At 42.9% G+C, this 25,767-nt stretch overlaps 1 protein-coding gene and 1 non-coding gene across 4 annotated transcripts in view; one reads left to right on the forward strand and one right to left on the reverse strand.

The window, feature by feature from the left end:
* Positions 1-25,767, forward strand: part of LHFPL6 (LHFPL tetraspan subfamily member 6) — a 223,212-nt gene that overhangs the window by 184,196 nt on the left and 13,249 nt on the right. For 2 of the 3 annotated variants that reach the window (XR_006271108.1, XR_006271109.1), the window contains exons 4-5: positions 1,212-1,357; positions 15,136-15,234. Coding sequence is in view for 1 of the 3 variants with exons in the window: in XM_043477333.1 (XP_043333268.1) it covers positions 15,136-15,234 (99 nt within the window). In the remaining 2 variants the exon portion in view is untranslated. The remainder of the gene's footprint in view (positions 1-1,211; positions 1,358-15,135; positions 15,235-25,767) is intronic. The other variant, XM_043477333.1, reaches the window with a different exon arrangement.
* Positions 8,051-8,157, reverse strand: LOC122447711. Its single transcript, XR_006271361.1, has one exon. It is a non-coding gene; the product is annotated as a U6 spliceosomal RNA (small nuclear RNA).

Genomic DNA, 25,767 nt, shown 5'->3' on the forward strand with positions numbered 1-25,767 from the left:
GAAACAAGTGGCCTCTCAGGGCATGATAGGCTTGTCTTCATTACTACATAGGATTTTCACTTGATAGCTTCCGCATCACCTTTTCATAAGAATTTTAAAAACTCTTTCCATTTGTCGAGGCTTCAAGTGGCTCACAGCGGCAGACTGCATGGAGGCCTCCCGTGTCAGCCTGTAGAAAGCCTCTCACTCGCCGTTCATTTCATCACATGCAGCTGTGCTGTGCTGTGCCTAGTCTCTCGGTCGAGTCTGATTCTTTGTGGCCCCGTGGGCTGCAGCCCGCCAGGCTCCTCTGTCCATGGGGGTTCTCCAGGCCAGAATACTGGAGTGGGTTGCCATGCCCTCCTTCAGGGATTTCCCCAACCCAGGGACCAAACCCACATCTCTAATGTCTCCTGCATTGGTAGGTGGGTTCTTGACCACTAACCCTACCTGAGAAGCCCAGCACTTTTTGCAGCCTTAATAAAGATTCCTTCTCTGGTCCCCTTCTCCCCAGCCCACAGTCATGTCCCTTACTTCTTCCAAGGGAATTTTGTTAATGACACTCTAGTTCCCAACTCAGCTAGCTCCTTCCCTGAGCCCCAGACCCACAGCCTCATTGTATATTAATGCGGTAAACAACATAGTTCCTCATATCCTCCACACAGAACTGGGGCAGATGGTTTCGCTGTTGTCTCATTCAAACAGGACACAACCCCCAACTTTTGCTGGTTCTTGCAAGAGATGGTGTACTGCAGGAGCCTCTTTTCCAGCCAACACTGTCTATGCGTTACTGGGCCCCCAATCCCCTCACCAGTGTCCCTGGTGTCGGCCCACCCAGGGATTACACGGTCAGATGGACAGCGATGTTTACCTGTGATTGCCCTGTGATTGCCCAGGGCAATCACTCTACAGGCCTGAGGGGAAGGACACTGGGAGTCAGTGCTTCAGCAGGAATCAAAGCAGAGATCTATAGGTGTGTCTGGGGAAGGCTTGGCGGCAGCTGGGGATGGCATTCTGGCTTAGATTGGCATATGTTGTGATGTGTTCCCATGAGACTTCAGACACGTGGTATCATCTGCTCTCCACTCCCAACAGAAGTTCTGCAAACCTGTGCCATTAGCAAAGCATACTGGTGCTGGTGTATACTTTGTTCTCATAAGCCCCTGTTGGACGAATAAAATTTTAAGAAGTGTTTATTGTTTTTCCCTTCTCTTTCGTCATTATCTCATAAGAGCAAAACTACTTCCACATGCTCTGCACTCTGCTGGGACGTTTTCTCTAATCCCCTCAACACCTCTGTAAGGAGAACCTGGTGTAGCCATTTTCTGGATGAAACTCTTGGGGCTCAAATTTAAGAGACTTGTTCCATCAATATCTGGTAAGTAGCAGACCCAGTATTCAAATACAGGACTCTCGGACTCAAAAGCCTTTGTTCCTAACAGTTCCCCTCTTGAGTATCTGGCTGAGTGAGCATAACCACAGTTAGTGAACAGGCACCGACCAGGCCAGAGTCTGCTTTGGAGATGACGTTGTGGGTTCCAAGGCAGGGGTGGGATGTGTGGATGGTTGCAGTCTACATTTACTTACACGTGGGTGTTTTTGTTTGGTTGGTTTTTGTTTTCATGATTAGGTCAGACTCTTCTAACAGAATCTTGTTGGAGCCTTGTTCCCGGAAAGCTTTCGTGTTGCAGGGTGATGATTCTGTTCATCTTTTTTTTTTCCCCCTTATTTAAGGAGTATTGGGAGTGATTCATTTTGGTGGTGCTAGTGATAAAGAATCCACCTGCCAATGCAGGAGATGCAGGTTCGATTCCCGAGTCATGAAGATCCCCTGGAGGAGGAAATGGCAACCCACTCCAGTATTCTTGCCAGGAGAATCCTGTGGACAAAGGAGCTTGCCGGGCTACAGCCCATGGGGTTGCAAAGAGTTGGACATGACTGTGTCTGAGCAGCAGCATTTTGTACAAAACAGCAGTCATCCTCGAAAGAAAATGTGTCTACACAGAAAATTGAGCTGCGTGGCTGGACTGGGCTGGAGATCTGTATGTTGTCTTTCTGGGTTTGGTGGAATGGCTTAAGAAATTCTTATTGGTATTTCTGGGTCAGACAACAGAAGCATGCCGATCCTATTTTAGGTCATAGAGTAGCTGTTTGAGAAATGTGGAAAGCTCAGAGGTATTCCTTGTTTCTGACTTGTATATAAGTTACTTCCAAATTGATGGGTGCCTACTTAGTACCATCAGCCCTTAGGGATGCAGTGTTGTCTCAGTTGTGGCATTGGGTCTAACTTAGTGTCTACCTCGTAGTCTGTTCAGACCACTGGGCCAAGGGAAAAAAGAGGGTAGAACACAAATAATTGAAAAAAAAATTCATTCATATGTCCTGATGCTGGAAATCTGTGACAAACATCTCCCTCATCCCCTCCTTCCCCCCCAAAAAAAGATGGCTTGGTGGATCAACAAAAGAATGGAAAAATGGAAAAGATAGGTGATAGAGCAAATTTTAAAAACCTGTTAATCATAAAACCACTGAGCGACTGAACTGAACTGAATCATAAAACATAGACAGTGGGTATCTGGGGGTTCACCATTCAGTTTTTCCATTTTGCAGTTTTTCATAACAGAATATTGGAAGGAACAGAGAGGAAATGCAATAATTCTTCTCTGTAGAGCTGTGGTCTTAGTTTCAGAAAATATATCTATTCAGAAGATGTAAGCAAGCAATAAGTCTTTCCTTAAGCAGTTTTCATTTTTTGGTTTGTTTAAACTGGCAGTTACCTGGAGCTGCTAATGAAGAATCTGAAATCAGCAGGTATAGCAGGGTAAAATGTTTGCAACTCCCGTGATACAATATTAGTATTAATACTGATGACTAAGCCCTAGTCTTATGCCAAGCCCCAACTGGGCATCTTTATTAAGTCTTTTATTTATTTCTAATAACAGTACTGAAGATGTGGGTACCATTGCATCTATTCTACAGATGAAAATCTGGGCTTAAGGAAGTCAAAAGCACGTCCTTAAAAGGAAGTCAAAAGGTCACACGTCCGGTGAGGTGGTGTCAGGATTCAAACCTGACGAGGTCAACCTCAAAGCTGGCACTATTCCCACTGGATCCTCGATGCTCAAAGTGTGATACACTCAGCAGCCTCCCATCTCACCAGGAGCCCCTTCAAAATGCAGGCGATCCAGCCCTGCCCCCAACCTGCAGAGCTAGAATCTGCATTTGAACAAGCCCGACAGCTGTTTTGTATGCGTGTCAGGCTGAGAAGCCTTGTCCCCAGCCACCCTCCTCTGGAAGTGTGGGACTGTGTCTTTATTTTCCCCCTGCTGTTAACATAGGACACCTTTGAAAAACAGAGAAAGTGTTTGTAGCTCAGTCATGTCCGACTCTTTGCCACCCCATGGACAGTAGCCCACCAGGATCCTCTGTCCATGGGATTCTCCAGGCAAGAATACTGGAGTGGGTAGCCATTCCTTTCTTGAGAGGATCTTCTTGACCCAGGGATCAAACCCCGGTCTGCTGTATTGCAGGCAGATTCTTTACCATCTGAGCCTTGGGAGAAGCCCTCAGGACACCTCAGGGTCAGTGAAAATTAGAATTTCTTTTGCTTCATGACTGAAGCTGCAGCACGGAGCCTGGCCAGCTCTGTTATCAGGAGCCTCAGAGAGAAGGCAATGAACCAAAGCATAGAATAGGCATCTAGAACCCCGAGTTCATCACAGCTCTGCCCCTTATTATCCCCGGGTGACCCTCAGATCTCCACTGTTGTCTGTGATTCCATCCTGACCAAAGTGGGACATCAGTTCTGGATATACCTGCCTCGCAGAAAGGTCACAGTGCCTTTAGAAGTAGAACGAAATAGAACCAGAACAGGTGAAAGTGTTTTTATCCTTATAGTTGTGTATGGGTCCTTTGACTGAGGGCCATTAGGCTTGTGGCTGTTTCATTCTTGCTCACTGAGGTTTGCATGGCTGATATGACCGTCGGGTCAAGTGTTCACGAGTCACAGTTCCAGGAATATACTTACTGGAAGCCTCTCTGCGTTCCATCTAAGAAGAGGGCCTTCTCTGAGAGAAGTACAGATACACATTGGCTCGGACAGAGTCCACCACCCTCCCCTACATCGGCACAAAGTTCAAAGCTCAGCAGTAGAGACCAGTCACTGAACACTTACTGGGAGTATCGTACCCATCTCTTTACATACACTGTTTCATTTGATCCTTGCAGTAATCTCAAGAAGGAGGCATCCCCATTTTACAGTTTGGCCTGAAAGTGAGTCCCTGGTTGTTTGTTGTTGCATAGTTACTAAGTCGTATCTGACTCTTTTGCGACCCCCATGGACTGTAACCCTCAGGGCTCCTCTGTCCACGAAATTCTCCAGGCAAGAATACTGGTGTGGGTTGCCATTTCCTTTTCCAGGGGATCTTCCCAACCCAGAGATTTAACCCGCATCCCCTGCATTGCAGGCGTATTCTTTACCTCTGGGCCACCAGGGAAGCCAGCTCTTAAATAGGAGGGTTAGAAAATTGTTGCTTTCAATCAGATATAATTTACTAGAAAGCAGTCACATAGAAATTACAAAATCTCCAAGTTGCACTGTTTGAAACAACTTTAATTTTTCTACCGATGATTGCCTAGGACTCTAGAAAAAGCAAAGATGACAGGTCAGCAGTGGCTGAAAGTAGCTTCTGATTTTTCAGCCTGAGCTAAAGAGCAGGTACTCTGGTGCCCCTCACTGTGTATGTCTTTGGTGTTTTCTGCCCCATGAACTGGAAAAGATGATGAAATAAGAATCAAGGAGCCATTTTGGAAAATATTTTAGGAGAATCTAAAGTATAATCTCTTCTGCAGGATGTTTTCAGTGGAAAAATAATCTTATTGTGATTTGTGAAAGTATCTTTGATAGCACAAGTGGTCTTGTTTCTATACTATGCTTTAATGTTAGGAGGAGATGTGCTTTTCTTGGCTAAACCTCTGATGATGAAGAATCCATTTATCTCTATGTTTCGATGTCCTCTTTATGGATGGAGTTCTTGGTGTGCTGGAACTCACATCCTGGTTCTCCCTCACTGGCACTCAGGGAAGCGGGGATCTATCTGTAGGGTTCCTGGGAGCCCATTCCGTCTCTTTGGTAAGAGGCAACAGCAGAGTTGTTCCCTGTAGAGAGTCAATCATAGAGAAATGGTAACTTGAAATCTCTCTTCCGCCCCATCCCTACTTCTCCATTTATACACAGAGTTCCTCAATACACATGTGAATATGGGAGGTCAGGTCAGAATTGGGGCCATGAACACTTTGGGATTTGGGCATCAATAGAAGGTAGAGGTTAGGAGAACTGGCTCAGACTGGCCTGAAAGTAAGTCCCTGGATCTACCAGTAAATATTTACTGGTAGATGAGCAGGAACCTACTTCTCTAAGCTTCAATTTCCTCTTCTGCTAACTGAAGGCTATTATCTATTAGATAACTATCGCATGGGCTTCCCTGGCTTAGTGATTAAGAATCTACCTGCAACGCAGGAGACACAGGTTCGACCCTTGGGTCAGAAAGATCCCCTGAAGAAGAACCCACTCCAGTATTCTTGCCTAGGAAAGCCCATGGACAGAGGAGGCTGGCAGGCTACAGTCCATGGAGACTCAAAAGAGTCGGACACCACTTAGCAACTAAACAACAATAACAACAAAATGGCTTGCAAAAGCCTAACTGAGTCTATTTCTTCTAGCATACTTTAGTAGTTTTCTCCTCATTGTGCGTTCAGAGTGCAAAGAGTTATAATACTGACCTTTGCCCTCGTTCTCTCCCCACTACTGGATTTATTTTGTTGTTACATTGTGTAAAGGGCTGGTTATCAAGGACCGAAAATGGACAAATATTGTGGACATAAATAGCACATGAAGACTTAGAGATGGAAAGTGCCAACCTTTTCCAAAGAAAAGTCTAGATAACAGGCTACAAGACTGTGCAGCTTTCATGAGAAAAGTAGAGAAAACCATTTCCCTCGGTGCTTGCCACAGAAAGGAAGAAAAGGACCTGGAGGACGGACAAAAGTATCTAAAAAACATAAAAGATGAATTGATGGGAAAGACTTGCGTGACCACTGCAGGGGCAATAGGTGGAAAGTCAAGGCTGTTTAAAAAAAAATAATAAACCATGGAAAAGAATGGAGCAAATAGTCATGGAAAAAAAGTGAGATCACATAAAAACTTTCAAGAGTGGCCTGGAAAAAAAAATAAGACTTTATGCGTTGAACACGAGGACTCTGTTCGTACCACCTGTGGGGAGTAATTGGCATTGGCTGACTGGAGGGGTTTGTTTTGCCTTCTTGGCAGGAGCCGAATTGTTATGTTAATATTCCGTTGGCTAAGTGTGAAGTATTGACTTTGAATAGAAAAGGGTTTGCAGAAGGGAAAATTCCCAGCCTGGGGTTTTCACTTTGACCAAAGAACTCTTCAGGAGCTTCAGACTCCCCACTCAGATTCTAAAAAATAATTAGTATCATGACAGGCATCTCCAGCATGGTGCGAAAATGAATACCGTTTCCACTAGGACCTTCTCCCCAAGGTGGTTTACAGGCAGAGGGTCTCCAAAGATTTAGACACAGGAACCCATCTGGGGCCAAGGGCAGATTCCCTTGGATCATACAACATCACAACACAGCTCCCAGCAGCCACCTTTCTGCATTTACCTGGACTCTCCCGTCTCCATTAATACTGGCTTCTCCTTAGAGGTCTCTGTGCTGACTTGGCTCTTCATCTATTTTAATTATCTTGAACAGGGTCAGGCCAGAACCATGGGGTTGTTGTTCAGTCACTAAGTTATGTCCAACTCTTTGCGACCCCATGGACTGCATGCAGCATGCCAGGCTTCCTTGTCCTTCACTATCTCTTGGAGTTTGCTCAGATTCATGTCCATTGAGTCATTGATGCTCTCTAACCATCTCATCCTCTGTTGCCCCCTTCTTCTCCTGCCTTCTGTCTTTCCCAGCATCAGGGTCTTTTCCAATGAGTTGGCTCTTCCCATCAGGTTGCCAAAATATTGGAGCTTCAGCTTCAGCATCAGTCCTTCCAATGAATAATCAGGGTTAATTTCCTTTAGGATTGACTGATTTGATATCCTTGTTGTCCAAGGGACTCTCAAGAGTCTTCTCCAACACCACAGTTTGAAAGCATCAGTTCTTTGGAGCTCAGCCTTCTTTACGGGTACTCAAGTTAAAATGGCCTAATAGTTAATGCATGATTCAAATGTGTCTGTGTGTTTTTAATTTAAGAACTATTGAGTCATTTGTTTGGATTTTTTTTTTCCTTTTCCTTTTTAGGAAGCCGTGTCTCTCTGAATTCCCAGGACCACCTACAGAATGACTTTTGTCAAGGTCTATGATGTCCTGATCTCTAATTCCAGCTAGGTGCTGGTGAAATCTACAAGTTTGAACTAATTTACATTAATTTGTGATTGACTCATGACCCTTTAAAAGTTGCAGTCTTTAGGACTGGGAAAATAGATTTCTTCTTTAATTGCAAATGAGCCTATAGTGGCAAATGACCTCACACCTCCTCCACCCACCCACCTCTGTTACCAGCTTCCTCAGGTTGATGCCTCAGTTCACACCATCTTTCCTCACTTCCACTCCTTGCACAGATTTTTCAAAAAGTGTGACTTTTTTCCTGTCATGGCAGTGAAACAAGAATTCAGTTGAAATGCCACATAATTAAGCCCCATGAGGTAACCACAAGGTTTATAAATCTAATAAAGAAAATCCATGTAAATAATATAAAAGTTTGTGAGCCAGAGATTTTAATTGAATCATTTACTCCCCAGGAACAAATTAGTCAGCCTGAGCTATAAAAACTCACTAGGTCACTAAAATTTCATTCGGGCAACCACTTTACATTCCAGAATATTTTCTGGGCCTCATTTAAGCATACAGTGTCTTTTTATCTAAGTAGTATCTAATTCAAGGATTTTCAGACTATGTCTCCATCAAACATTGATACCCACAACATGGTCTAAGATTTAACACTGCTAAAAACTGAACAATGGCAGATTTCTTCCTTTATTTTTTTTTTCTTTTTTTAAAAAATATGGAACACTTCACGAATTTGCGTGTCATCCTTGCGCAGGGGCCATGCTAATCTTCTCTGTATCGTTCCAATTTTAGTATATGTGCTGCCGAAGCGAGCACAGATTTCTTCCTTTAAAAAGATGTTATTACTTTTATGTAATTGTCTCCAACTTTACCATGTCAATACTTCAGTATAGATGATAAAATTCTAGTTGACTCCAATCTAAGGGCCCTTAGCTAACATTTGAAGTTTCCTCTTCAGAAATCCACACTCAAGAAGTTCATTAGCAGAAGTTTCCTAAGAGAGACCATACCACAGAGGTAGTTAATACAAAGCCTTTTAATATCACTGTACTTACCCCAAGGAAATGACAACCCACTCCAGTATTCTTGCCTGGGAAATTCCATAAACAGAGGTACCTGGCAGGCTACAGTCCACAGGGTTGCGAGGAGTCGGACAAACACACCCTACTTACCCAAGGTTTAATAATTAGCATAGGTTGTATTAGAGATCATTCTTAACTGAGAAAAGGAATAATGTTTAAGTAAATATCAGCCCCTCTGCCCTCCCACAAGTAGGGTATGTATCATTACCAGCCAGGGAATGGCCAGTGAAAGAAACCACTCTAGGTATTTCAAGCAGGAGGGGATGTAACCCAGGGATTTGAAGTTTCACAGACCTGTTAGATCTGGGGAAGTGAAGGTCAGAGATGCTCCTTTGTAGAATTCGGGAGTTGAGGAAGGGCACGGATCAAACGTCAGGGCCGCTTATGATCTGCCATTAGTGAGTGAAGTTGAGAGGAATGCCAGGAAGCCAGTCCCCATATCTCACACATAGACTGCAGAAAGGCACGTCTCTGGCTGCAGCTGCCAATGGGAAATATGGTTTATCTCTCCCTTTTACCTTCTCACTGACTATAAGCCAGAGCTTCTGCTAGCAGGACAGTGTTTTTAGGCTGGTTGGTTGGTTGGTTGCACTGGGTCTTCTTTTCTGTGTGGACTTTCTTTACTTGCGGTGAGCAGGGGCTATTCTTTGTTGAGGTGCACGACCTTCTCATTGCGGAGACTTCTCTTGTTGCAGAGCACAGGCCCTAGGGCTCAGGCTTAGTAGTTGTGGCATACAGGCTTAGTTGCTCCATGCTTTGTGGAATCTTCCCAGATCAGAAATCGATCTTGTGTCTTCTGCATTGACAAGTGGATTCTTGACCACTAGATCACCAGGGAAGTCTGCAGGTAAGTTTTTGAAATGTAGTTTCCTGGCTTCTAGCCCCACCTAGAAAAGGAGAATCTTAAAGAGTAAAAATGATTTTGCTTATTCACAAGCATTATCAGGCACAGGGTGTAAGAATCTGGCCAGCCCAGTGATGGAGAGGAAGGAATTTTCCTTTACCCTTTTAGATACTTCTGGCTGGTCTAAGAATTAAATTGGCTTGACATGAGATAGATTAAGAGAAGAAAAACAAATGTTTAACAACATGTGTACATGAGAGGGACTCAGGAAAAATTGAGTAACTCCCCGAAATGACAAAAGCATCACTCACTTTAAATATCATTCTCAGCTAAGACAAAGAGAAAGCTGGGGGTTAGTCATTTGGAACTTCAGAGGGGAGGAAGGCAATTGACATGGAGATGGAAAAGCAAATGTTTGGTAAACAGTGGGACATAGAGTGGACTCTGATCTACAGGCCCTGTCTAGAGTTTCCCTACCACACCTGCCCATGTTATTGCAGAACACAAAGAAGAATACACGGAAGAACTATACAAAAAAGTTTTTAATGACCCAGATAACCATGATGGTGTGATCACTCACCTAGAGCCAAACATCCTGGAATGTGAAGTCAAGTGGGCCTTAGAAAGCGTCACTATGAACAAAGCTAGTGGAGGTGATGGAATTTCAGCTGAGCTGTTTCAAATATTAAAAGATGATGCTGTGAAAGAGCTGCACTCAATATGCCAGCAGATGTGGAAAACTCAGCAGTGGCCACAGGACTGGAAAAGGTCAGTTTTCATTCCAGTCCCAAAGAAAGGCAATGCCAAAAAATGCTCAAACTACCACACAATTGCACTCACCTCACAGGCTAGCAAAGTAATGCTCAAAATTCTTCTTCTTTATTGATTGTGCCAAAGCCTTTGACTACATGGACCACAACAAACTGTGGAAAATTCTTAAAGAGATGGGAATACCAGACCACCTTACCTGCCTCCTGAGAGATCTGCATGCAGATCAAGAGGCAACAGTTAGAAACAGACTTGCAACAATGGACTGGTTCCAAATCGGGAAAGGAGTACGTCAAGGCTATATATTGTCACCCCGCTTATTTAACTTATATGCAGAGTACAACATGAGAAACGCTGGGCTGGAGGAAGCACAAGCTGGAATCAAGATTGCCAGGAGAAATATCAATAACCTCAGATATGCAGATGACACCACCCTTATGGCAGAAAGTGAAGAGGAACTAAAGAGCCTCTTGATGAAAGTGAAAGAGGAGAGAAAAAGCTGCCTTAAAACTCAGCATTCAAAAAAATGAAGATCATGACATCCAATCACATCATATCATGGCAAATAGATGTGGAAACAAAGGAAACCGTGACAGACTTTATTTTCTTGGGCTCCAAAGTCACTGCAGATGGTGAAGGAAGCCATGAAATTAAAAGACACTTGCTCCTTGGAAGAAAAGCTATGACCAACCTAGACAGCATATTAAGAAGCAGAGACATTACTTTGCCAACAAAGATCCATCTAGTCAAAGCCATGGTTTTTCCAGTAGTCATGTATGGATGTGAGAGTTGGACTATAAGGAAAGCTGAGTGCCAAAGAATTAATGCTTTTGAACTGTGGTGTTGGAGAAGACTCTCGGGAGTCCCTTGGACAGCAAGGAGATCAAACCAGTCAATCCTAAAGAAAATCAGTCCTGAATATTCATTGGAAGGACTGATGCTGAAGCTAAAGCTCCAATACTTTGGCCACCTGATGTGGAGAACTGACTCATTTGAAAAGACCCTGATGACTGGAAAAGACTGAAGGCAGGAGGAGAACAGGACAACAGAGGATGAGATGGTTGGATGGCATCACCGACTCGATGGACATGAGTCTGAGCAAGCTCTGGAAGATGGTGAAAGGAATGGGGAAGCCTGGTGTGCCATAGTCCATGAGGTTGCAAAGAGTCAGACACAACTGAGCAACTGAACTGAAGTCATTTGGGACTTCAGAGGAGAGGAAGGCAATTGACATGGAGATGGAAAAGCAAGCGTTTGGTAAATAAATGTTTGCCGGGCCAGGCAGAAACAGTGGGACATAGAGTGGACTCTGATCTTTATGCCCTGTCTAGAGTTTCCCCACCACACCTGCCCATATTACTTGCAGGTATCTCTGGTGATATCTCTGCTGCTAAAAAGGCCCTCTGTCTATATTTGTTTAGGCACTTAGAGAGAAGGTCAAACTTTCTTCCTGAATCTTTGGGGCCTTGATTTCAGCTCAAAATAAATCTGTGATTATGAAAATGGTCTGTATTTTACACTGTCCAATATGGTAGCCACTAGCACCAAATGGCTAGTAGGCTCTTGGAATGTGACAAGGGCAATTGAAGAGTTGAATTTTATTTTAATTTAATTTTTTTTATTTTAAATTTTATTTATTTATTTTTGGCTGTGCTGCATATTTCTTGCTGCATGGGCTTTTCTCTAGTTAACAAGAGTGGGGGCTACTCTCTAGTTGTGGTGAATGGGCTTCTCATTGCAATGGCTTCTCTTGTTTCAGAGCACCGGCTCTAGGACACGCAGGCTTCAGTAGTTTCGACACGTGGACTCAGTAGTTGTGGGCTTAATTGCCCGCCGCCCCCTGGCGTGTGGAATCTTCCTGGACCAGGGATGGAACCTGTGTCCCCTGTACTGGCAGGCAGATTCTTAACCACTGAACCATCAGGGAAGTCCAGTTTTTATTTAATTTCAATTAACTTAAGTTTAAACTTAACTAGCTACAAGTAGCTCATGGCTACAGGATGGGGCAGTACAGGCCTAGCACTCTTGACCCCTGTGCCCTGTCCCATTCCATTTAGTGGAAGATACTGTCTGCTTTGACGAGAGATGTCCCTGATCCTGTTATCTGAATACTTGTGGTATTTACTATGTGTTGACGGTACTTGTTAGAGGGACTCTCTGATGGAATTGGAGGTGGGGTTCCACTGCATTTAGAGAATTGGTCATCTGATTGTTCTTTGTCCCAGCCTGCTAATAAACAGTTGTTGTAGAGTTGGCTGAATTTGGCCTGAGACTTGCTTTTACCTTAATGGACTATGTAGCGAGGTGTCTGGAGGCCAGATACCCCCTACAGAAGCCAGTCATTGCAACGACTACTTAGCCTAGTCAGTTTGCAGCTTGCACTTTTTTTCCAGAAATGTTTCCCAAATCTTCAGACTCTGCAATATCTTTACTGTCAGCAAACATTAAAGCAGATAACAAAACAAAGGCTCCATAAATATTGAGTAAAATCCAGATAAGCTAGTTGCCCTCCACAGAATACTTTTTTAATGTGAGCATATGCTCATGGTGTTTTATTTTTAAAAAATTCTTACACCTAACACAGATTTCTTATGTATAAAATTGTTTCTAATTTATATGGTTGAATCTACATTTTGTAGTTTTACAAAGACAGCCCAATATTCTACAAAAGAATCCTGATTGCCATGTGTTGTACTATTTAGGGTATGATAGTCCTTTTGCTTCCTATATCGGCACTGAAAAGTTTCCCTCAATTTAATCTCCCAAATTATGGGATCGTTATATTGTATGAAAGCAGCTTGTTTCATGAACACATGACACATATTTTTCTGCCATACTGAAAGAATATTAGCAAGTGAAACTGTTTATTTGTTTGCCTATCAGATAAAGGGAACACTCATCATTTAAATGTTACTGTTCTTTGCTTTTCTTACCCTTGAACGTTTTCTATCCAACTGCCTTATTGCGTGTGCCATCATTTAAAAATTGCTCACCAGATCTCAGAAAGTGACAGTACTTATTAAGAACTGACTCTCATGGAAATGATGCCACATTATTTATTCAACACTCGGGGAATTCAGTGTACACAAACTTCGGCATCCTCATTAATTCTGTCTTTACCTGATGGCAGATAACGCTAGCTTGGAGTTGTCTTCAGAATACTGCAAAATTTATCCTAAGGCAAAAAGCCTAAGGAAACCGGTCACTGAGGCATTTGCTTAGTCAGCAAACCTTGTATTATTGCTTGCTGAATTATTCTTCAGCCTCAGCACCATTCATATCTATACCGTTGCATACAGGTCCTGGAATGTATGATTTGCAGCTGCAGTGATTCTTTGCAGGCATTCCCTAGGATCACAGCCCTTCTATATTAGATGCTCGTCTGATTGTGGTCCAAAGGCTGGGTCAGAGGGAGGGGCAGCAGGGTGGGAAATGTGTATGGGTTCCTGGGGGGTATCTCTCCAGAGAGCTTGGCATGGAGTTTGGCAGGGGTGGGTAGAAAGCGGCTCCTCCTTAGATGTCTGTGAGGAAATAGATGGTTTGTCTGGTTACAACTACACAAGTAACCTACCAAGGGTAGAGGAGAAGCAGAAGCAGGCAGGAAGAGACTCAGTCCAGAAATACTGAAGGTCTCCTTGAGATGCCTTGGGGGGCCCCAGCATTCTGGCTGTGCATTAGCACCTTAACTATTTTCTTATTTAGGAGCCCCCCTCATTTAGTGCCTTTTTACCCACAATCCTGCAGACAGTCAGACTGTGGGGACAGGTGATGTTTATTTGTTTATTTGGCTGCATCAGGTCTCAGTTGTAGCACGGGGAGATGTTCGTTGTGGCACACAGGCTCTCTAGTTGCAGCGCAGACTTAGTTTCTCCATGGTATATGGGATTTTAGTTCCCCAACCAGGGATCAAACCCACCTCCCCTGCATTGCAAGGCAGATTCTTAACCACTGGACCACCAAGGAAGTCCCAGGAGTGATGTTTTTACTCTTTGACTGACATGACAAAATGATACTTTCAGGTTAGCCCTCTGTTTCAATTGGTAAGTGCTTACCTGGTAGCTCAGATTGTAATGCGTCTGCCTACAATGAGGGAGACCTGGGTTCAGTCCCTGGGTAGGGAAGGTCTCCTGGAGAAGGAAATGGCAACCCACTCCAGTATTCTTGCCTGGAAAATCCCATGGACAGGGGAGCCTGGTAGGTTACAGTCCATGGGGTTGCAAAGAGTCAGACACGATTGAGCAACTTCCGTTTCACTTTCACTTTCTTTCACTCGGTCTCACTCGGTTTCTCGTAAGACCATATTAGGCTTTGATGCGACACCAAAGACTCACTCATCAGTGACTCTGAATGAGTCGCTAAAGACTGGCTCAGAGAAAGCTGCCATGATAACCTGACTTATATGAAAATAAATCCATCACTTGCTTCAGTTTAATTAGCAAACCTTTTGGTCTTCGCTGCAAGAAGCGCTGAGATCCCAATCAGCAGCCGTTTTCTTGAGTATTTCCAGGACACGTGGACACTTAATGATTCTCACCTTCTCAAAAGAACATGAGAGCCCTAGCCCAGTTCACGAGTTAAATCAATGTGCCTAAGTGGTGCATGAAAATCTTTATGCTCTCTCTGACCTTGGTAAAATTTGATGATGCTGAAACATTCTGTTTTGATTCTTAAATTGGAAAAAAAGATCTGATAAATGATGAAGCATAACCAATGAGGTCTTTTGCTGGCACTTGAGTTACTTGTTTACATGTATTGACAGTGGAATTGGGCTGGCTTTTTACAAGAGTGGTTAAAAAGGGCTTCTGGATTGTAGTTCCTAAACAGGATTTGCTAGGCTTTTAATGCTTTAAAAGGCAAAGTTGGAACCAAACTGAGCTGTCTATCAGGGTTGTTTTCTTCCCTCTCCTTTTAAGCAGACTTGAAGTTGTTCTTGGAGTTAAATTGACCTTAGATCACTAAAGGGAGCTTGGTTGGTGCTTTCCCAAAAGCATACCCTATGTTCCTTTGTCATATTGCTGGTATTAATCTTTTGTCCCTGGTACCTTTATCTTGGGCTCCAGAAGGGCACTGCTAAAGCCTTCTTGTCGTCTGTCTTTGCAGGCTTGTTGATCGGTGCTGGCTGCGCCCTCTACCCTCTGGGCTGGGACAGTGAGGAAGTCCGGCAGACTTGTGGCTACATTTCTGGCCAGTTCGATCTGGGTAAGTTCTCTTCATGGGCAGTACTCCTTTTAGAAGAGAATGTCTCTGGTCTTCCATAGAAACAAAAGGAGGAAAAGGGACGGGAAAGAAAAACACATCCCAGCATTGGAGCCAACAAACATGTGTATAATGCAATACGCATACATTCATTCCTCCAGTTGTTTAGTGAAGAGCTATTTATCATGTGGGCTTCCTTGGTGGCTTAGATGGTAAAGAATCTGGCTGCAATGCAGGAGACTCGGGTTTGATCCCTGGGTCGGAAGGACCCCCTGAAGAAGGAAATGGCAACCCACTCCAGTATTCTTGCCTGGAGAAGTCCATGGACGGAGGAGCCTGGCAGGCTACAGTCCATGGGGTCGCAAAGAGTTAAACTTGCCTGAGTGACTAATAGTTACCTATAATATACTATGGGAAGGTCTGCACTATGGGAAGACCTGTAGATACAAAGAAAAGAAATGGTCCATGCTCTACTGAATTTATATTCATTGATTAATTCATTCAAAATCACATATTTATGAGTCATTGCATGCACTAAAAATAACTCTGCCTGTGGAATTCATTGTCTGAGAAGACAAAACAAACACAATGATCAAGAAAATGACAGTCAGGGCTGAGGAATCGAATAAAGCAATTTCACTCCAGGGTAATATATACCTTTGTGAAAGAGATGAGAAGGGAGCTGAGTCTTGAACAAAGCATGTGAGTTATCTGGTGGTGGACAGAAGCATGATGTAGGCAAGCAGTCAGGTTAAGCACAGCACACAGAGAGGGAGCAGAGAGGGGTGAGGAAAGCCCATCCAGGGACCATGGAGAACCAAGGGGCAGGGAAAGGTCTGTTAAGTGGGTCCCCATTCCCACCTTGCTGAAGGACTCATCAACTTTTCTGTGTGCTAATCAGAACTTCAGGTATGTTTCACTTGTAGAGACATTCTACTTCCTTAACAACCTATAAAAATGTTTTCCATAATACATGATTTGCACCATTATAACTTGTGATGGTTAGCAAATACTTGATTGAGAAAGACACATTTACTTAAAACCACTTGTTGACTTCTTTCAGTTGACATTATGAGTCCATAATGGACAAAAATGAGTCCATTGCCAAATGATAGCCAACTTATTTTTCCCTAATATATGGATCAACAGATTTTTTGGACAATGAGTTCATAGTGAGTCACTAACTTAAACATACATCTGCTTTTCACATTATTTTTTTCTAAGAAGAAAAATCTCAATGGAATTGGTCTTACAGCAGTATTACTATAATCCAAGTGATTGAAAAATTTTTTATGTTAGAACTTTTTTTTTTCTTTAAAAAAGGGGAATTTCTCTGTCTGTCCAGCAGTTAAGACTCCATGCTCCCACTGCAAGGGGTGAGGGTTCAATCCCTGGTCAGGGAACTAATATCCCGCATGCTGCTTGGTAAAAGAATGTAAAGGAAAACAATTCTGTTGGATACTGAGAAAAATGGGCAGATGTGATATCATGTAAAATGTCTGTGAATTTGAAAATGAAGCAGTTTTTGTTTGATTCAATGGATGACAAACACCTGCTTCCCTCTGGGGATTACTACTGGCTCTTTGGGTAGAGGAGATGGTGCCTGAAATACCACCCAATTTGCAGGGATAAAAAATAAGAGATTTCCGTCTGCCCATCCTTCCCTCATTGGAGGCGACGCTGTCCTGAGTCTAGATGAGTTTGTGATTGCCATGAATGCAGAGAAGGGAAAAATGCAGGCACAAAGTTAGCTGCTAGCCTTTTCTTTTCTTTCCTCCAAACGCAAACCGTGTCCAAGGGAGATATTTCAGTACAGTGTTTAGCATCTTTCTTTCTCTAGTATTTGAGGGATTCTTCGCTGTTTCACGTGGGCCTCAACTTGGTGAGAACCCTGTTCTTGCTGGTGTCTAGCTGGTGTGTAGTGTGTTATTAACTAGCAGATTATAATGAAACGAGGATCCTGTTTTTGCAATTTTCATTACCGCGCCCCAGGATCTCACATCTTCCCAGCACTGAGGATTAAAAATCTGAATGTTAAAGTGAAAAACAAAACACTTGACTCTTTACTAGTGATACTAATTTCTTATGTTATAAACTCACTAAAGCCATTTAGTGATCTCAGAATTACAGAATGTATGACTCGGGGAACTCAAACCGGGGCTCTGTAACAACCTAGAGGGGTGGGAAAGAGTGGGAGATGGGAGGGAGGTTTAAGAGGGAGAGGACATATGTACACCTATGGCTGATTCATGTTGATTATGGCAAAGATGAAACCAATATCATAAAGCAATTATCCTTCAATTAAATATAAATAATTTTTTTAAATTACAGAATGGTTTTAATTTTGGTCTTTTTATTTTTAGATTTCTCTTAGATTGATGATAAGGAAAAAAATCAAAACTAGCATTATCTACAGATAAAATGAGTTCTGGGTCCCTGGAAGAAGTATTTTGGGTTTATCGAGTTCCATTTCTCCAGGTTACTATTATTTTTGCAGACTCTGTGGTCTTTTCTTCCAAAAGGAAACCTAAAAACATACTATGGCATAGAGGTGCCATCATGCTTATTCCACCTAACTTGCTCTGTTTTCTGCCTTTGTGAGAGTATTCCTGTTTCCCAGAACACTGATGAGGGCTGAACTTCAGTGAGTGAGTGAAGTCAGATTCTGGAGCACCGTGGAGGGACCCTAGGGCTGGGTTAGGAGCCACCCCCTGCATGGGGGAGCGTGAACATACTCTGTCAGGATGGCTCTGATGCCCAGTGTTAGGGGCTTACATACTGCTTGCCAGGGCCACACCCTGTCTCTGCTGCTTCTGCGAATCAGAGCTTGTTTCTGCTCCTCTCCATAGACAGTGTGTGGATGCATCTTTCCTCCCAAGGGATGGAAAGTGTTGATGTTTTTAAGGTTCACAGCCTCCTTATTGTGGAATATGGGTCAGTTTCTTGGCAAGCCATTACTGAACTGTGATTACTCTCTTTCGAGCATGTCCCGAAAGAAATCATCATCACTTTCATTCCCACTTTGGCAGATTATTTAAGGAGTGCATTCACTCAGTTATTCAGCCAAAGAATATTTATCGGGTGCTTCCAATGTGCTGGGCCCTGGGCTGGGTGCTAGGGACATGGCATTAAGAAGGAATTTAAAAAGACAGTATTTACTCCCCCCATGGGTTTCCCCAGTGACTCAGCAGGGAAGAATCAGCCTGCAATGCAGGAAACATGGGTTCAGTCCCTGGGTCGAAAAGATCCCCTGGAGAAGGAAATGGCAGCCCACTCCAGTAGTCTTGCCTGGAAAATCCCGTAGACAGAGGAGCCTGGCAGATAACAGTTCATTGGGTCACAGAGAGGCAGACACGACTGAGCACAATGGCATTTTTAAGTGGAAGATGAGGCTAAGAAGAGAAAAGGCATCTCAGCCTCTGTTTTTTGTCAGATTTTGGTGCCCTGTGCTCCTTGCTTCTTCCATCATGGAGTCTATGGTTATGGATGTGCGTGTGTGCTCAGTCGCTAAGCCATGTCCAACTCTTGGTGACCCCATGGACTATAGCCTGCCAGTCTCCTCTGTCCATGGGATTTCCCAGGCAAGAATACTGGAATGGGTTGCCATTTCCTCCTCTCGGAATCCTGTCAACCCAAGGATTGAACCTGCATCCCCTGCATTGGCAGGCAGATTCTTTACCACTGAACCACGTGAGAAGCCCGTGGGCAGAGGGTCAGTAATGGTTTATATCTCTTGCAATGTTTCATTTCTCTTGAAAATTGACATAGACAATCATCATGGTTGCCACTTGCATAGCACAAACCTTTTATGACCTTCTGTCCACAACCATGGGCTCAGTGATGGTTTAAGCCGTGCTGTTGATAACCATGATGAGTCTCTTTATTAATTTTTAAAAGAAACAAAACAGTACAAGTGATAAGAATAATACATCATGTAGCACGGCACCTTCATGTAATAAAAGCCCAGTAGTTGTTAGCTATTATTATTCACATTATTTGTACAGGACCATTTTTAATGAATACTTGCTGATAATCTCTATTCTTCCTTTATATTCCATAACAGCAGGTTGGGATTTACGCGCTGAGCATAAGGGCTTTATCATCAGGTCGTCCAATTGACTTAATTCATGCCTCAGAGATATTTTCATCCACCAAAGACTTTTCTAATTATATCCTTATGATCAAAAGGAGTGTTTCAATTAATTTGTCTTGCTAATTTGCCAAGTAAATTTGAGTAATTACTGCTTTCATTTTGCTATTTAATTTGATTAAGAAGCCATCGTGTTTCCTGTTCTTGAAATTATGCTCTCGGCTTCTCAAGAGTAGTACCATCAACTTGGAAAACTTGGAGCCTCGTGACGTCAGAAAAGATGGCAGGCAGTGTCTTCCAAATTTTCACTCCAGTGAAGAGATCTCTTCTTCTGCAGTCTGAGCAGTGACCATCCCATGTCTCTTTGAGCTCTTTGATTCCTGACTGGTGTTTTCTTTCCTCTCAGATCGAACTGCACTTGAAAAAAAAAAAAAGATTGGCATGTGTGGGGAGGTCAGCAGGCCAAAATGGGAACGAAAATAGAAAATTTCTTTTTTGAGCTGTCTGAAGCCCAGTGTTAGTGGGTACTTGTGAAGCTGAGTGACCCAGTTTTTCTGATGTGCCCATAGAAGCCTCTACTTTTGCACTCAATAACAGGGGAAGCTGCTGTCGGCTTCTGTGACACTGAATAAAACAAACATCCCTTTGGCCAGAAGTGAGACGACTCCTTTGATTTATGTGGACTTTTGAGGCTGCAGACAAGGCTGAGCCTCTGCCCAGGGACTGCAGGCATGTGAGTTGTGCGTGAGCCATGCTGGCCTGCTGGGTCGTCCCAGAGAGTGGCAGGCAGCATCTGTCACTCGGTTCAGGAAGAGACCCCTAACACTTGATGCATTTCTGTTCATTCAGTTCAGTCCAGTTCAGTTCAGTCGCTCAGTCATGTCCGACTCTTTGCAACCCCATGGGCTGCAGCACACCACGCTTCCCTGTCCATCACCAACTCCCGGAGCTTGCTCAAACTCATGTCCATCGAGTTGGTGATGCCTTCCAACCATCTCATCCTCTGTTGTCCCCTTCTCCTCCTGCCTTCAATCTTTCCCAGCATCAGGGTCTTTTCCAGTGAGTCAGTTCTTCGCATCAGGTGGCCAAAGTATCGGAGCTTCAGCATCAGTCCTTCCAATGAATATTCAGGACGGATTTCCTTTAGGATTAACTGGATTGCTCTCTTTGTGGTCCAAGGGACTCTCAAGAGTTTCCTCCAACATTACAGTTCAAAAGCATCAATTCTTCGGTGCTCAGCTTTCTTTATGGTCTGATTCTCACATCCATACTTGATTACTAGAAAAACAATAGCTTTGACTAGAAGGACCTTTGTCAGCAAAATAATGTCTCTGCTTTTTAATATGCTGTCTAGGTTTGTCATAGCCTAGGAGCAAGCATCTTTTAATTTCATGGCTGCAATCACCATCTGCAGTGATTTTGGAGCCCAAGAAAATAAAGTCTGTCACTGTTTCCATTGTTTCCCCATCTATTTGCCATGAAGCAATGAGACTAGATGCCATGATCTTCATTTTTGAATATTGAGTTTTAAGCCAGCTTTTTCACTTTCCTCTTTCACTTCATCAAGGGGCTCTTTAGTTCCTCTTTACTTTCTGCCATAGAGTGGTGTCGTCTGCATATCTGAGGTTATTGATATTTTCCCCTGCAGTCTTGATTCCACCTTGTGCTTCATCCAGTCCAGCATGTCTCATAATGTACTCTGCACATAAGTTAAATAAGCAGGGTGACAATATATATGGTCATTGCTTAAAGGTAATTGATGCTCCCATTATGAGACTGCTCTTTGGGGGACTGGTTAGTGGTAAGGTGTTGCATATGCATTGAGATTTAGCCAGCGTTCAAGTCTTTAAAGCAGCAATAATTTCCACCTCGTCCAAGGCTATTATCTGGAACTGCTCCAAACTCTTGACACTCAAGTCCAAATCACTGGAAGTGACTTAGAACAGGGGTCCCCAACCTCCAGGATCTCATGCCTGATGATTTTAGGTGAAAGTGATGTAATAATAATAAGGTACACAATAAATGTAGTGCTCTTGAAACATCCTGAAACCATCCCCCTCCAACCTAGTCCCTGGAAAACTTGTATTTCATGAAACCAACCCCTGATGTCAAAAATATTGGGGACCACTGACTTAGAAGGTCCAGCATGAGCCTATATTCCTTCACTCAGCTCTAGTGCCAGAGGGTGACAGAGAGAAGCCATGCAGCCTCTGTGAGTTAAGCTGAGACCCAAAGTGAGTAGGCCCAGAGGGACCCATGGGAACATTCTGGAAGGTGATGCTGCAAAGGATAGTTGGAAACTTCCACAGACAGAAGAAGTCCAACTTGGCTGGTGCTGAAGTGATGGAGCAAAATGTCCTGGCACCTCCAAGGGAAGAACAATCAGCTTTGCGGGTCCCTCTGCCTTCTTAGGGACCTTTTTTCTGGAGATGAAGGATTTTTCACTTTCATCTCAGAAAGTGGGGAGAACCTATTCATTTCAGGGGCCTGAATTCAACCCGTCCATTTTTGGGCCCTAGCAACAGCATCAGAGCATAAACATTTCCACTTTGGGCTTTCCTGGTGGCTCAGATGGTAAAGAATCTGCCTTCAATGCGGGAGACCCAGGTTCGATACCTGGGTCGGGAAGAACGCCTGGAGAAGGGAAAGGCAACTCACTCCAGTATTCTTGCTTGGAGAAGTCCATGGAGAGAGGAGTCTGGCAGGCTACAGTCCATGGGATCACAAAGAGTCGGAGACGACTGAGCGACTAACACATACACACACAATTTCCACTTTTAAGTAGAGCTTTAGTAAATGCCCCTAGACCTTCTTTGGGAAAAAGTACCTCCATTCTGTATAATCCCTGATCCAATTCTATCTGCTTCCCTAAACCATCTTTGTAGGTTCCTCTGGGACAGGATTTTTGCAACATTGCTGCCAATGTCAGTTTGACGGCTCATAGCAGTATTCAATAGATGTATTTATTCAACGAGTATGTATTAAGCACATTCTAGGTACCCAAAGTTGTGCCATATACTTAGAATAAGATTATGAATTAGATAGACAGGATCCTTACCTGCTTGTCACGTACCTACTGTCTACTAAATGGTTCAAAGAAGAGAGGGAGGCTGAGAGAGAAGGAAGGAAGAGAGAAGATAGAAAGGAAGATACCTTACGGCTCATTTTTGACTAACAAGGCAGTTGCCATCATGTTTCTCTACACACTCAGCTGCTGATATCCTGGAGAGAATCACGACCTTACTCTCTGAGGGACTAATGGCTTAACCACCTCCTAGAAAGTAATCAAGTTCAGGGTCATAGTTTAAAGAACCAGATACCCTGGTAGATGAAAAAGGAAATTGCTCTAAATCTTTCCTTCCTGAAGTCTTTTTTGGTTTCATTGTTTTAGAGCAGGATCTTTCCTATTGTTGTATCAATGCCTTTTAAAAACCTAATTCAGTGACTTGCTGCAATTTGTATTCAGTGCTAATGGAAAAAAGGAAATGCTGCTTAGAAAACCTGTGGGAAATGAAAAATATTCTTCCCAATAGTTTGGTGGCCACAAGATATTAAGAACTAATAAGATATGGCCACCAAACTATTGGAAAGAATATGTTAGTCTCTCTTTTAAAGATCTTTCTCAATTTTTTTCAGTGGTTACCTTTTATAACAACAAAGAGTAGATATATCTGAACTGTGTGCCTTTAAGACAAACAGGCTATATGAACATCATCTGGAATAAATATGTAGATTATTAAAATTTTCCCATAGTTAAGGATTTGGTGATAGTCTATTAATTAAGAAGATTCTACCCCCTGACCCCCACCATCCCAAGCAGATAATTCCTTCTGATAATGTAATACAGATTTCAAATACACATTTCAAATCTTTATATTATGACTCTTAATCTCAGGAGAAGTATTTCTGCCCAAGAACTGAGAATTCGCAAACTTATGTGTTAGTGACCTTCCTGTGCATTTTTACCTTTGTTCCATAATAAAAAATAAAATAGAAATAGAAGATAAACGGCTTAACATGTCTCCTATTAAGAAAGGGCCATTGGTGAGCATTTTTAATAAACCCCTCAAAAACGTTTTTAGGATAAAACCGAAAATATAACAAAGTAAACAAAGGACTTATCTTTTCTGACTTTTCTTCTGATTTTTAGCCTAGTAGAATGTTGACAATAACTAATTAACAGAGAATTTGTAGAGTAAAACTCATTTATCGGATCCTTTCAGAAAATTCCATATGAATGAATTACTCCAGATAAATGAATTTTCCCCTTAAAGGGAAAACTTGGACTGGATTTGAATCTCAGTTTCACTTCTCAAGAGTTGTTTGATTCTGGGTGAGTTCTGGGAGAGTTCTAAACTCTCGGAACTTCAGTTCTTTGGTCTCTAAAAGAAGATAATACTACTTCACCTGCCTGTTAAAATTATTAAAGGGGATAGTGAAAGATGCTTCATACATCAAGATGCACAAATAAATATCAGTTCTTTCTTCTGCTTTAAACATAAACGTATTTCCTGTTTTAATCATGTTGAAAAAGTTTGAGGATATATCATATGCTTTTCCATCAGTTTAATATATAAAAGATATAAAAAACACAAACAAGATTTAAGAAAAAAAAATCATTAACCACTATGCTGTCACATGGAATCATCCCCCAGACGTCCCCAACAGGACATGTGTAGAGTGATTTGCCTTTTCACTAAATAACCAAGACTGAAAAAGACTTTGAGTTCTCTGTGCTTTTTTATAGTTGTTTTGCAACAGTTTTATGTCACCCTATCAGTGATAATTCATTACAGTTATTAATTACCCCTTTCTCTCCTTATTCCCTCACTTCTAATTTGTGTCCTTTTCTGTTGAGTCATCATAAATCATCTTAGAACCATGCTTTAAAAAAAAACAAAACACAGTTCAGCGATTTCTGTGCACTGTGTGTCTTTGAATCACTGATTTTTGCCGATTCTGAATCGGTTTTCCTTTTTTTTTTTTTTTGGACCCCTTGATTTGGGGTCATGTTTTGGATAGCTGAGGATGTCAGCTCCACGATGTCTGGAGACATACAGTACCTGGGTTAGCAACCAGATGTCTTGATGACATTGGTAACTGAATTCAGTGTTCTATTAACCCTTGTTCTGGGAGTGAGTTTTAACTTCAGGTCTCCAGACCGTTCAAGATGCCCACAGTCCATCAACAGGCTTCGGGGAATTTGTGACATCACTGAAATTATGTGCAAATGCCATAGGCTTGTGCATATGTGCTTTCTCCTGGAGAGAGTATTCATAACTTTTATTCATTATTCAAGTGGGTTCCTGACGCAAGAGGACTCAGAACCGCTGGTAAGCAGCATTTGGAAGCCTGACACTGGAAAGCCAGAAACCTGAATTCTAGACCTAGTCTCCCAATAATCTTCCCACCCCCCAGGAAGCTGGGAAGCCATTTGACCAGCCAAAGCTGGTTCCTTTGGCTTGATTTCATTCTCCAGAAAAGTGTTTGCCAGCGAGAGGGCGTAAGGTGAAACATCTCTGCTTGCAGTGGGCCATGTGTGTGTGCTCAGTTGCGTCCGACTCTTTGCAACTGCATGGCTGATAGCCCACCAGGCTCCTCTGTCCGTAGGATTTTCCAGGCAAGATTACTGGAGTAGGCTGCCGTTTCCTTGTCCAACTTGCAGTAGACCTTATTGCAAGTAAGTACTCCCATACTTCGATTCTAAGTTGAAATTGTATCTGTGAAAAGGAGCATTCCACCTTCCTACGGAATGGAATACGCTTCCACTTAGAGTTCTTACGGGATTCTTTAGTGCTGCTCTTGGGAAGCAATCTTCCATCATGGCTGGGGAGCATGTTGTTCTGACCTCTTCTCAAAGATGTTTGTAGTGAGCAGTTTTGGAAGATAATGACTTCTGCTGGAGCAAAAGGCAGGTTTTATTTATTGTTCCCTGTAATAATGTCTCCCTCTGGGGCAAAGTTCGGGTGGATTTACTTGCGGTCTATTATAGAAAATTTGGGATCCCTAAGCTTAAAGTTTAACATTCAGAAAACTAAGATCATGGCCTCTGGTCCCATCACCTCATGGGAAATAGATGGGAAGACAGTGGAAACAGTGTCAGACTTTATTTTTTGGGGCTCCAAAATCACTGCAGATGGTTATTGCAGCCATGAAAGATGCTTACTCCTTGGAAGGAAAGTTATGACCAACCTAGACAGCATATTAAAAAGCAGAGACATTATTTTGCCAACAAATATCCGTCTGGTGTGGTCATGTATGGATGTGAGAGTTGGACTGTGAAGAAAGCTGAGCACCGAAAAATTGATGCTTTTGAACTGTGGTGTTGGAGAAGACTCTTGAGAGTCCCTTGGACTGCAAGGAGATCCAACCAGTCCAACCTAAAGGAGATCAGTCCTGGGTGTTCTTTGGAAGGACTGATGTGGAAGCTGAAACTCCAGTACTTT

The sequence above is a fragment of the Cervus canadensis genome, chromosome 9, assembly GCF_019320065.1.
Source record: "Cervus canadensis isolate Bull #8, Minnesota chromosome 9, ASM1932006v1, whole genome shotgun sequence".
Taxonomy (NCBI): domain Eukaryota; kingdom Metazoa; phylum Chordata; class Mammalia; order Artiodactyla; family Cervidae; genus Cervus; species Cervus canadensis.